Raw genomic sequence first — 13,467 nt, 5'->3', positions numbered from 1 at the left:
TTCAATATTTCATTCGCACTTGTGGGCGGAGCTGAAACGCTGCTTTCATCTGATTGGTCGAATCGCTCAACCTTCAGCTCGTCTTTAAATTCTTTCAGGCAGAATAAGAGTCAGTGCGAGTGAAGCACTGTAATGTCTGAAACTACACTCACTGTTAATTAGCATAATATTTGAATCAGATGTAGCTGGGCACATAATTCGTGCTGCTGAGACCTGCAAATTATTTCTAGGTTGTAGTATTGTATGAATATTGTCCCACTGATAAATACAGTGCAAATAGTTCTCTCTCTTTGGATAAAAGTGAAGTGGAAATAAAAATCAATAATAGACTGAACAGTTCCATGTCTGTAACATTTAGCACTCTCATATTTTAAGTCATAAGGCACTAGGTATGTGTGTGTGACATTAATAAATAATTGTAAAAATTAATATAGTTACATTTCTAAATAAAAATAGTAAAATTAGTTCTATGCTGCTCAGTGCTCCTGTAGCCTACCCCAGAGCGCCCTCTCGCGGCTGTAGACGGTAATGTTTTCTCTTGGTTCTGAATAAATGCGACTTATATATGTTTTTTTCCTTGTCATGACGTATTTTTGGACTGATGCAACTTATACCGAAAAATATGGGTAACATTATTATTATTATTTATTATGAGAGTAATTGACACAGACTAGAACTTTATTGTTTCACCAAATTCAGCTCAGATCTTCAGACTCGTCTGACTCGTGTTGCTGTATAACTGGCCAGACTTACCTTCCCAAAAAATCCTATTTAAAACTATATTTATTTCCACTTCACTGTTATCCAATGAGACAGAACTATTTGCACTGTTTTTATCAGTGGGACAATATTTATACAATACAGTATACAACCTAGAAATAATTTAACGGGGTCTCTTGCAAGTCGCAGCAGCACGAATTATGTGCCCAGCTACATCTGATTAAAATATTATGCTAATTAACAGTGAGTGTAGTTTCAGACATTACAGTGCTTCACTCGCACTGACTCTTATTCTGCCTGAAAGAATGAAAAGACCGAGCTGAAGGTTGAGCGATTCGACCAATCAGATGAAAGAAGCATTTCAGCTCCGCCCACAAGTGCGAATGAAATATTGAAGCCATAAACCGAAATGATCAAAATGTACACGGACCAACTGTCTTGTCCATGTTCTCTCACTTGAATCCTTTTCTTGAGATTTGAGTCTCTGACCTTCTGCAAGCCCCGCCTTGTTCACGCAGTGATTGACGTGTCGGGAGGGGGCGGACACGTGATCGGCTCGGAATGCATTTTCAATGTGCACATTGAATTTTGCTACATTCATTGCGGGACATTGAATGAAAATGCAATCGTAAGTGTCTTGACTGTGAGTGTTAATGCATTTAAGAAAAATAGCATTTAAATGATCATTTTGCCACAGTTTTTGCTTGAACATGTTAGACATATCTAATCATTTCTGTAATATATTTTCATTTTAATTTTGCAACTTATAAAGCGTTAAAATTAGTATTCATTTTACATATTAAAAATGGTGTATGAAATGGCAAATGAAAATTATGTAATTTAATTTTCATTTTGCACCAAACGTTGCACAAATGTATTGGAAAATGTAAATGTAAATACAGAAATGCATTGTCATTTTACATATTGCATTGTCATTTTGCATATTACATTCCAAATTGAATAATGCTACCCATATGCTTCCATAATCACGCCTTTCGTTGTGGAAGGGGCAGGAGATCGATAAGCCACGCCCCGCATCGCGCTGATTTGTCTACAAATTTCGCGGACTTTGACACGAGGAAACCTAAAAGAAAGTTTTCACATAAAGCAATTTGGGGCGAACCACTAACCACATTTGTAAAGGTAAGTAAAAGAAGACTTTCATTCTATATATCACATCTGTATAGATAAACACTGTTTAAAGCTTAGGTAACGTAAAGCAAACGGTAGTGGATCAAATCCAAACCTTGTGACTCTGCATGTGCTCCACAGTCTCGGTCGAAGAATGTTTTAATATGTTACCGTTGTTGTGCAAATAGGTGCATAAAGAGTACGCACAAATTGCCATATGACACCTGCATGTCAAATAATCACATTGTTTTCGTTATTATAATGTAAGCATTTGTCCCTTAGCCACACGTTGTTTGATATGTAACAGTTACAGGATGTATTTCGCGGGAAAAAATGTAGCCCTAATGGCAGTAGTTCCGGTTTGTTTGTCAATAGCTGCAAATCTAAATTTACCTTTTCAAAGTTCTCGACCAGACGTGGAAAAACATCTGCTAGATCAGTGAGAGAAACATAATCAAAGTTTGTTTGGTAATCTGAGCTGGCAGCTGTTGCATCACTTGATGGACAGCTGAGCACTGTTGTTTACATACTGTTACAGTTTTTATTAATATTCTACATTACCTTTTACTCGTGGTTTTAATTTAGTTCCCGTGTGCTTTTAATTTGCGTTTTAGCCATTTAAAAAATATGTATATATTTCCCTTCATTAATTTTAGTTTTTAGTAATTGTAGGACTTTTTACTGTTTTATTTCAGCGTTATTTGACTTAAAACCGATGACTGGATATCAGTCTAAGCAAATTCATACTACGCATTTGATCCAAGGATACTCTGTTAAAGAGATCAAGTACATTAATACTATCATTACAAAATATGTAACCCAGTGTATACAGTTTGTTTTGCATATGGGGGGGTCTTCTAACTGTTTTTTCCTCTAGAGAAAATAAACTATGGCACAGATCAACGGCCATAACAATAAAACATGGGAATCTCATAACAAGATGATGCTGGAGCCTCTGAGCACAAATGATCCTGAGGTACGTCAGCCTCGAGACCCAATGCAGTGAACCATGAATGATATTCTGCTGTGCAAACCTTTTTGTTTTGACTAGTTGTGGGGGCTATGATGAAATCTGCTCTCCTAGACTCTGATCTGCCTTGTGACATGCAGCTTTAGCCTAGCCTTGCTCGGCTGAAGTTTGATTTATATCACAATGAATATATAAATATTTCTGTGTGCACTAGGTCTTTAACATAATAAAGAAGGAAAAGAAGCGGCAGACGTATGGATTAGAGCTCATTGCCTCTGAGAACTTCACTAGTCGGGCTGTTTTGGAGGCTCTGGGCTCCTGCATGAACAACAAGTACTCTGAAGGGTATCCTGGTCAGAGGTGACTATTGTGTAATTACATTTTATGTACTAGTACAGTACAATTTTATGTTGTTGTGCATGTCAATAAGATTTACACTGTGCACATAGACATTGTGCTTGTGCATTTAATGCTTGTTTAAATTCAGACTTTGTTTGATGTTATCAGGTATTACGGAGGCACGGAGCATGTGGATGAACTGGAGCGTTTGTGTCAGGAACGAGCTCTCAAGGTGTACGGCCTGGACCCGGAGAAATGGGGAGTCAATGTTCAGCCTTACTCTGGTGGGTTTGTTTCTGTGTCACTAGACTGTTGCTGAAAGGGATGTTGAAACGTATGAAACATTAACTCAAGCGCACATTATTTTTTTTTCCTCAGGGTCACCTGCGAACTTTGCCGTATACACAGCCATAGTGGAACCTCATGGGCGCATCATGGGCCTCGATCTTCCTGATGGGGGCCATCTCACCCACGGCTTCATGACTGACAAAAAGAAAATCTCAGCCACTTCCATCTTCTTTGAGTCCATGCCGTATAAGGTGACCTCGCCATTACAATCAACATCGTGGTGAACTCTAAACTGAAGTCATGGGAAAACTGACATATTTGTAATTTGGCTAGAGGGTCATAGTTGAGGGTTAAACATTTAAGAATTTTTTTTCTGTTGTCTACATAATGGCAAACTTGTTACCACTGTCTAATTGCATATCTGTAACCAGAAAAGTAACATGGGCAGAATTTGCATCATGCCGAGTGATTTGGTGAATGATGCCTTTGTGAAAAACGATTCCAGGACTACTTTAATGTTTAACAGTACCGCCTTCAGAATGTGTGACCCTTCAACAGTTTGAGTGGTGCGTTCTAATTGATGATCCTAGTTTCAAATTGATCAACCTGCCCCACAACATGTTTAGAGTAAATACTAGGGCACAGAAAACCCTAATGCTGAGACAGCACTGGTGTGTTAAACCTGTATTTCTTTGTTTTTGTTCAGGTCAATCCAGAAACTGGGTACATCGATTATGACCGTCTTGAGGAAAATGCTCGTCTTTTCCACCCGAGACTAATCATTGCAGGTCAGTGCTGTTTCTTAGAACATCTGAGGATTGTTTTTTTTTATCTGGAATATGTAAAGCATTTATAATGTAATTAATATCATTAATAAAAATAAATAAATTAAATCTTACTTGAAAACCCTTTGTTCAACTATCCGTTGTTTTAATAGTGCTTCATAAATTATTTGGAGGAAAAAAAAGAATGCCAACAACAACGGAAACTGATTTTTTTTTTTTTTTTAAGTTATTACATTTTATGACCACCAGTTATACCTGAAAATTGACCTCTTAATCTGATTTCATTTTTTTTTTTTTCTTATTTTTTTATGATTTTTATGATTTTGCAAAAATAAGTCATTGCTGCTCTGATGGGCTGGTTGGAGAATAATAATAATAAAAAATAAAAGTAATTCAACATCAAAAGAAATGACAAACATCACCATTAAGGTCTCTGTGCACCATTGTCAAGGCACCAGCTGTTATTCCCGTAACCTGGACTACAGTCGCCTGAGGAAGATTGCAGATGAGAATGGAGCGTATCTTCTGGCAGACATGGCTCACATCAGTGGTTTGGTGGCAGCAGGAGTCGTGCCGTCTCCGTTTGAGTACAGTGACGTTGTTTCCACCACCACTCATAAGACCCTGAGGGGCTGCAGGGCAGGGGTCATTTTCTTCAGGAAGGGTGAGTTCAGTGTGAGATCACCTGCTGTTATACTCAATCTAGGCTATTGACAGCACTGTCACTCCTGTGAATTTCAGGAGTTCGTAGTGTTGATGCAAAGACAGGCAAGGAGACCCTGTATAACCTGGAGAGTCTGATTAACCAGGCAGTGTTTCCTGGACTGCAGGGCGGCCCTCACAACCATGCCATTGCAGGTAAGAACTGACGTCCTCCATGTGTTTAGGTAAGGTGAGCTGAGATAAGATAAGTTGAGATAGTTATATGAGGTCAGATAAGGTTAGGTAAGTTTGCATTTAAAGGGGTCATATGATGCTTTTTGAAAGATCATTATTTGGTGTAACAGAATGTTCACATGCTTTAATGTTCAAAAAACACATTATTTTTCAAATACTGTACATTATTGTAGGTTCTCTATGCCCCCGCCTCTTTCAAATGTGTTATTTTCTACAAAGCCCCTCCTTCTGACAAGCGCAGTCTGCTCTGATTGGCCAAATGATCCAGTGCATTGTGATTGGCTGAACACTGCAAGCACTCGTCGGAAATGTAACGCCTCTTTCAATAATCGTGAGCTTCATCATTCAAAATAAATGTAAAGACAGTTAATTTCCTTCGTGCCGTTACAGACACAGTCATGAAGCTCGTATGTGTTTGTAGTACTCAAGCCAACTTAACTTTTTAACTTTGATAAAGAATATCTCTTTGGATTTGAAACTTTAGTCTTTGCAACTTTACAGATCTTCTTCATGCACCAAGAGCTTGTTACCCTCCAAGGAGAAAAGAACAACTGAAATCGCATCATATGCCCCCTTTAAACTAGGAATGTTTCTGATTAATCCATGATCTGTTAATTCTTGTTTACATGTCAATTGAATAACCTTGCTGTTTAATTTAGTTCAGTTACCATCCAATAATCCCGAACACAGCCAAGGAAACTCACTATTCTGCCCTACAAAGGCAAAAGACCTGAATTCGCTAGAGTGAGAAACTGAGAAAAATGACTTTAAAGTTTTTATACTTGTCCAGCCAAATTAATTATAGGTAAGACGCTGGAAATTTAACAATAAGATGTTTTAGTCATGAAAATTATCTACATTAAAAAATTGTGAGCTCAAACTGTAACAAGCAGACTAAAAGTTAAACGTGAGTGGATACTAATTTATTTGCTTTGCCCAGTAACGTAAAATAATGCTTGCCTTATTATAGCATAATTGCTTTTATATTGCCTAAACTAAAAGAACAAGACTTAAGGATTGATGTGAAATATATTTACTGAGAAAAATGGAGATGTGTTCAATACTTATTTTACCCACTTTATATATAATGTACTGAATTTACCTTGGGAGTTATGACTTGACTTAAATTCAAAGACGAAAGTAATATTTTAAATATTTTTCAATCTTCAGATTTTTTTTTTTTATGGAATATATGCCTTTTCTGTAAACATGAATTTAACAATGAAACTGCGTTAAATTAATTAAATGCTATACATTAGTCTAAATTTAATATTTTAAAGTCTTATTTAAATTAGACAGCAAATGTAATAATTATAAATTACATAATTTTCAATAAGTGCTTAATATTATCACTAAATGTACTCATAAAAAAAACTTTTGACCAATGATTATAAATATTTATAAAAATGGACTTAAAGCACATGTTTAATTTAACTGAAACCAGTATTAATTTAATAAATTATTTCCATTTGTTAATGTTTTTACTCAATTTTATGACAATTGATTGTTAATATTCCTGCCAGTTGACATCCTTAAACTGATTGCAGCTTTTTTTCTACCCAATATGTCTTGTTTAAATTAAATATTAAATGTTTATTAATTCTATAATTATTTACATTGTTTATTAATGTTATCACCTAAAATTATTATTATTTTTTTTACTTTATGACAACTGATTATCAGTATTCTTGGTTATGTGCTTTATTTGATTTGTCTGATGTGATGTGCAGGGGTTGCTGTTGCTTTAAAGCAGGCTCTGACTCCAGAGTTCAAAACCTATCAATTGCAAGTTCTAGCAAACTGCAGGGCTTTAGCAGCCACCCTAATGGAAAAGGGCTACAAAGTGGTTACAGGTGAGTTCCTTAAGGATTTAGAAAGGAATTCATAAATTATACGTGAATTAAACCATTGGCTGAGGGTGACCGAGACCGTATTCACTTTATCTATTGTTCTTCTATGTAGGTGGCTCAGATAGTCATCTCATCTTGGTTGATCTGCGTTCAAATGGAACTGATGGAGGAAGAGCAGAGAAAGTCCTGGAGGCTTGTGCCATTGCCTGCAACAAGAACACCTGCCCAGGTGCAGTGGAAAAAAACATCATGTTAGACTTATTTTTGTATGTTTTACTACAACAGTCTAATCCGTTATTCCACTGATTCTTTTCCCAAAATTTGTAATGAAGGGGATAAAAGTGCCTTGCGCCCCAGTGGCCTTCGTCTAGGGTCTCCTGCTCTTACATCTCGAGGACTATTGGAGGATGATTTCCGTAAAGTTGCGGAGTTCATTCACCAGGGTGAGCTTTATGCAATAATGTAACATTAAAGAATATTGTTTTTGATCTTATAATTGACAATATGCGTTATCTACACTCAGGCATTGAGTTGACATTGGAGATCCAAAGAAACATGAATCCTAAAGCAACTTTGAAGGAATTCAAGGAGGAACTGGCTCGAAATGAGAAGTACCAACTGAAAATAGGTGCAATTCGAAAGGAAGTTGAAGACTTTTCTGGAAATTTCCCAATGCCTGGGCTGCCAGAGTTGTAATTGGGGTCTTTCTGACTGTTTGCTCAGATTACTATTGATTTAATGGACACAAAGGTCACACAAAGGTACAATGTGATGACTTGCCTTTCATATAAATCACCAAATGATCTATTTTTGACTATAGATTTCATTGGTTTCTCTAGTGTGTTCATCACGTTTTCTCTCACTTCTGTGGTTACACCCATTGTAAATTGAAGTAATCTATGAAAAGTTTTACTGTATATTTAAGTAATCTGTACATGCAGTGCAAATAAAGCCTGAACTATTGTAAATGTGAACCATTTTCTTGATGATTAAGTGTAAAATGTACATCTCACTGTTACTATTTACTCTAATAAACTGACATGTGTAAGTCATTACAAATTCAGACCGAGACAAATCATGTGCCTTTTACTATATAATAAAGGAAAGTCTGTTTTTGCTAAAGGCACAGACTTGTGTGACATGATGGGTATGATTCCAGTTAATAATGATGCAAAACAGCTAAATCAGAAATAATTTAATGAAATTGAAGGCAGAGGAATTTCACAGTGGGCACCAACTCAAAGCACACAGATGACCCTCAAGATTTACTCGACTTAACATCCATAAATATTTTAGCTTGAGGAAGATACCTCGACTTAAACCGGGACAAGCTCACAATACAGTCTTGAAATAGATGTGTAAAGTAGCAACAAAAATGCATGATTTAGACATTTATAGCAAACAGAAACGGCAAAAAGAAATAACCTTGTGCGTATAATGGTATGGCTTATTCTCAATTCACATTCAACAGAATCTGCAATTAAATGCTGAGAAATCGGTCTCTGACAAATCGTTACAAAGGCCAATGATTACTGGGTAGCCAACACAACTTGCTATTAAGAAACACGTGTGATGAAACACAATGGTGGCAGTCAAGATCTGTAATTCTGGATTACAACTGCTATCATGCAGTAGTGGGAATAACAATTACAGACAATGTATTTTGGCCACAACCACCATTATCGTTCATTTCACATCATTGCAACAGCCATTAGAATGAAGTGCCACTTCATCCACAGTTACTCATGCTGACGTTGACAACTTAGACAATTTATATCCACTTTAAATATACCCAGAAAGGCTGAACAGTACAACACATGAGATACAATGGAAGGGTCTAAAAATTGCCACCATATTTTGCAGTCATTACAATTTTGTGTTCTTCAAACATGCAGAAAAGTTGTGTAACAGTTCTTCACAATATGACAACTTACATGCAGTGGTACATTCGTTCACCTCATCACACAATTACATTACAACACGAAAGGGCAGCTGGCTCCATTTTTGTTTAACCATGCCTTTAACCTTTGTTCATTTTTGTATGTAAAAAAACATTCAGTTTTCCCCTCAGATTTTACGTCCACTGGAGAGGGCAGAAAGAAAAAGGATAAATCGACAAATTTGCATGTTTTCCCGTATGTTATAAATCAGTCTAGTGTATTAATCATTTCTTAAGTTCAGAAAGCAAGTATCAAAAAGCTTATTACTGACCAATACATTAACTAACATCAAATTATCAGTTAACTGAAATACATATAATGCTAATTCATTTTATAAAGGCTGCATTTTGAGGAGAATGTGTATATAATAAAATGCTGTTCTGTTGCCACGCAATTTACTTACATGAAATTATGCTTGTGATTTTCATTTAGACAGTTTCTTTGCTTGTGAAGACAAAAAAAAGCATTAATTATGAAATGGGATACCAGGACCAGATTCATTAAATGGTTATTAGTAGTAGGAGTCAATGAAAACAAGCATTTGACTACACACATTTAAACAAGCCATTTCATACGGCTTCTTTCAAAACAACTACTTTTGCTTGAACAACAGTGAAATTTTACAGAGTCTTCATTTTATTTCATAGCTTTCTGTAAGGTCTTCAGACCTCAAGAAGAACCATTTTCTCCATTCTACTGAAGACAGATTGGCAATAGATTTACGCATGCAACCTCTACACTAAACAAACAGTCAAAACCACATTTTGTAACACCAGACGTTCAACCTGCTGCTTCCTCGAATGCTATGAACAAAAACAAAGGTGATTACATTCAATTCATTTGGTCTCCTGATTTTATCGGAGTTAATGTAGAACAAATAGTGGACACATTCAGATTTTGTACAAATAGCTGGTGGTGTAATTAAAACAAAAAGACTGGTTGGCCCCCTTCGAGGACCCCTGAATGTAATGCCGCTTGATGAGCTCACTCAGGTACTGGACGATTTTGCTCTCCTCCACAGTGTAGCCGAGCTGCAACAAGAAATTAGTCCTGCGTGATGTTACCGAGCCCTGGTGGTTGATGTCCATGGGAAGGTGAATGTGATGGCAGAATGTGTAAAGGAAGGCCTTGGCTGTGAGCTGAGTCAACATACCCTGAACATGGAGGAAGTAGGTACTGCCACGTTTGATTTGAGTCCTGTGGTCTGCCAAATGGCTTACTAGTGTTCCTTTGTATGGCGGACACCGGAGGGTCTTGCTGTCACAGTCCAAAATGCTTATGTAACGGCTGTATCGATTCAGAGAATGGAGAATGCTGGATCCAGCCGGGGAGGCAGCTCTGGGGAAAAAGAGAGGAAAAAACAAAAATAATTAACACTGCACTTTTGGTCACTGACTTAAAGCATTGCATGCAACAAAACTGGCTGCTTTTGAAACCATGATATAGAGTTATTGATTGACTACAGGTCAACCACATACCTCTGCAATCCAATAAGTTTCCATCTCTGCAGGTCGGTGAGCTGAAATGGTGATGAAAGCCACGGTTGGACGGTTTCACCGTACTTGCCGAGATTGGGAATGAAAATGAACAAAGCATTGACTAGCTTCCTAACCGTGCCCTCATCCACCCCTAAAATAACAAGCGTCCGGCCACTCAGAAGGCAAGAAATGGCTTGGTGCGCAAACGGATATTGCCTGATGAATCGAAGAGCGCTGTGACCAGCTTTCTTCTTCTGCTTCAGCGTCGCCGCACTGCCGTAGGTGAACGGAGACACAGCGCGGTCAGAACTTGTGGAGGTGCTCATGAAGCTCGTACTATCGGAGACATCTTCGATTGTAATTTTTGCCACCTCCTCAGTGTTCAGTTCAGAAAAAGTCAGTCCCATGTTTGGGTTCTCTGCGAGGGCTGACTCTTCCAAAATGTAGTCCATCTGTAAGGGAGGGTCTCCCTGAAGAAGAGACAGAGGTTCTCGGTTCACCACGGTGTCGCCATAGCACTCCTGTGCGAGCTCAAGTAAAGGTTCCTCAAAAATGAAACCGTCCTGTCCAATACAGCAGCCTGCATCCACCGGGACTAGATTCCCGTCAGACGTCCTTTGTGGGACAGCAAGAGAGCTGGATGCGTTTTCAGATGGTGATGCAATGGACACCTTGCTCTTTCGTTCCAGGCCATCAAAGTAATTTGTCTGTAGACTGGAAGGACTGACACCTCCAAAAGCCTCGATGCTCTTGTCGCTACTAAAACTCCCTTTGGTCTCCGTGTCGGCCGCCTCTGAGGTTTCCTGCGTAATGTCAGATGTACTGGAGTCGGGACGCCCTTCCATAGACTCCACACCGGGCTTAATGTGATCTACATCTATGCAGGTGGTGTACGAGTCGAGACTCAGCGGCTCGCCAGAGAAGTTCAGTATAGGGACAGTTGGATTGTTGGAAGAAACACTGAAGTTCTTTGAGGTTCCTCCGAACTCTGAGTTGCGTTCAGCTTCGAAGAGGAAACTAGTAATTTTCTGTTTGCTCAGAAGGGCCCTGTCGATCTGGCTGATGTAAATAAGGCACAGATCATCTCTGTATGACTTCTCAATTGTGTTTAGTTGCTCTAGAGTTTGGTGGAAAAAGCTGGCGTTGCAGAGCTCTTCCATCGTTTTCAAGCGTTTATCAAAGCATTTTGCAGATTTGGCCTTTATGAGCTGAGGCGTGTAAGAGGACTTTCTTCTCTCGCATTCAGTTTCCACAGTCTTATCTGCAACGTCAGAATGATTACTGTTTAGTGAATCGTCTATTACACTCGTCTCAGCCGGTTTCTCAGTCTCGTGTTGTACAAAATCGCCATCTTTCTTTTTCCTGGAAGGATAAGACGTGATTTGCTTCAGCAGATCTCTGTGTTCATAGATGGACTTCTCCATATTGGCCAATTCATTCGCCTTGTCAATAGCTTGTGTGGAATAACAGCCATTGTTCTTTTTCTGTAGTTCAGCCTCTTTGTACAGCACCGATCTGGTGTACTCCAGGTCTCTCAGTTTCTTTTCCAGCTCGTTTGCAAAAGCCTTCCTGTTGCCTGATTTTAAAAATTCGGAAGCCTTGGAAAACTCAGATGACAGTTCTTGAAACTGATGCATGATCTTCCTCTCGTCCGCGGAAATGTAGGCCATGCAGAAGGGGCGCACAAATCCGCGAGCCTCCAAATCGTACAGCGTCAGATGATGGACGTAAGCGAACGCCCCTTCCTTGGAATCACCCAGGACAACTTTTGAGTCCTCCACAAAATTGAGCTTTGGGTAGTTACTGCCGGGAGGATGCCCAACGAAGGACGCCTGGTAGTCCACAGACATGATGCGAAGGGAGAAGTAGTTAAGGTCAAATGTCCCACACACCTTGGGATCATTGGGAATGGTGAGTAAAGGCTGTGGACCGACCTGTTCCGAAAATTCAGAGATGAGTATGAAATCTTTCGAGAATTTTGCATAGGATGTCTTGGTCCAGGGATTTGCACTGGCAGCGTGAGCAAACAAAGGCACAGTAAACTCCTCTGGAAGTGAGCACGGATCAATGAAAGAGTCCCCAAAGTCATCTTCTTTGGTAAAAGCCACCACATCTGGCGAGCCAATCATGTTCTCTGAGTATATAGAGACATCAGCAGAAATAGCCCTACCTACCCTTCCATGCTCCGTGTCTGAATCGATGGAAACATAATATTTCACAAAGACATCATTTTAAAAACACAAATCATAAAAACAGTGTGCACTGAGGACTCTCTCTGTGTCTTTGCAGCAGAGCTGGTTAGTCCACTGAGCCAGATCACGATCTGATATAGATGAGCTTGAAGACCTTTGATGTCACCTGTCATAAATCTCACACATCTACGCTGCTTACATAAGCCTGTTTATAACCGGGCATCTATATAAGAAATCTAAACGAAGACCCCGCTGTTACAGTGCACTGCAGCTGCTCAATAAACCGACATCCTCTGACAGCAGCCATATTTAAACGATCGTAACCCTCCCATGTGACTGTCCCGACGAGGAAGCAGAGTTGTCTCAAAACCTAGAGGGCTCACTAGCTAGACAGCAGTTTGGGCACACTTTGTGAGCGGACTCGGAAAGCTCTCATGCTGCCCAAATATGCGTCCTACGTAGGAATCTAACTAGGTTTTGAGTCGCAGTCTGTTGCATTTGTTATGATGCGCTGTCTGCTAGTTCAAGGGGAGACATTATATTAATCGTAATGTATTACACATACATGCAGATTCACGGTTTTTAACGTATTATTATTTGTCTTTGATTAATTTAATTTCGTTGGGGAAATACAGAACACAGCAGATTGCTAACCAGATTGCTTTACGGTATTTTTACGACAATTCTCCGGGTCAGGCGAGATATCAATATCGAGATTGAAGTCCCTTTAGAAAGAGGAGAAATTAAGTGAATTATTACATCAAATACTCAAAAAGAGTGGTAGAGGAAGTGGGACATAACTGATACAGGAAGATTGCATTATAAAATATATAAGGATAAAAAAATAATAAAGAACTATAAAATTTTGGAAGATCTA

General features: G+C 38.8%; 2 protein-coding genes across 2 annotated transcripts; one reads left to right on the top strand and one right to left on the bottom strand.

Moving 5' to 3' along the window:
• Positions 1-1,733: 1,733 nt before the first annotated feature.
• Positions 1,734-7,731, top strand: shmt1 (serine hydroxymethyltransferase 1 (soluble)). Its single transcript, XM_059558466.1, has 12 exons — positions 1,734-1,863; positions 2,729-2,827; positions 3,036-3,181; positions 3,329-3,444; positions 3,539-3,699; positions 4,155-4,236; positions 4,685-4,897; positions 4,975-5,091; positions 6,861-6,983; positions 7,093-7,209; positions 7,313-7,423; positions 7,504-7,731. Exons 2-12 carry the CDS (start codon positions 2,741-2,743, stop codon positions 7,674-7,676), a joined length of 1,446 nt encoding a protein of 481 aa, XP_059414449.1. The 5' UTR covers positions 1,734-1,863; positions 2,729-2,740; the 3' UTR covers positions 7,677-7,731.
• A 429-nt stretch (positions 7,732-8,160) lies between these two features.
• On the bottom strand, positions 8,161-13,106 carry LOC132149312 (guanine nucleotide exchange protein smcr8a-like). The gene is made up of 2 exons (XM_059558453.1): positions 10,399-13,106; positions 8,161-10,258 (listed from the first exon to the last, which is right to left on the bottom strand). The coding sequence occupies exons 1-2, from the start codon at positions 12,525-12,527 to the stop codon at positions 9,811-9,813; spliced, it is 2,577 nt and encodes an 858-aa protein (XP_059414436.1). The 5' UTR covers positions 12,528-13,106; the 3' UTR covers positions 8,161-9,810.
• Positions 13,107-13,467: the final 361 nt, after the last annotated feature.

This window comes from Carassius carassius, chromosome 1, assembly GCF_963082965.1.
Source record: "Carassius carassius chromosome 1, fCarCar2.1, whole genome shotgun sequence".
Lineage (NCBI taxonomy): Eukaryota > Metazoa > Chordata > Actinopteri > Cypriniformes > Cyprinidae > Carassius > Carassius carassius.
This window is presented reverse-complemented; position numbering and strand designations above follow the sequence as displayed.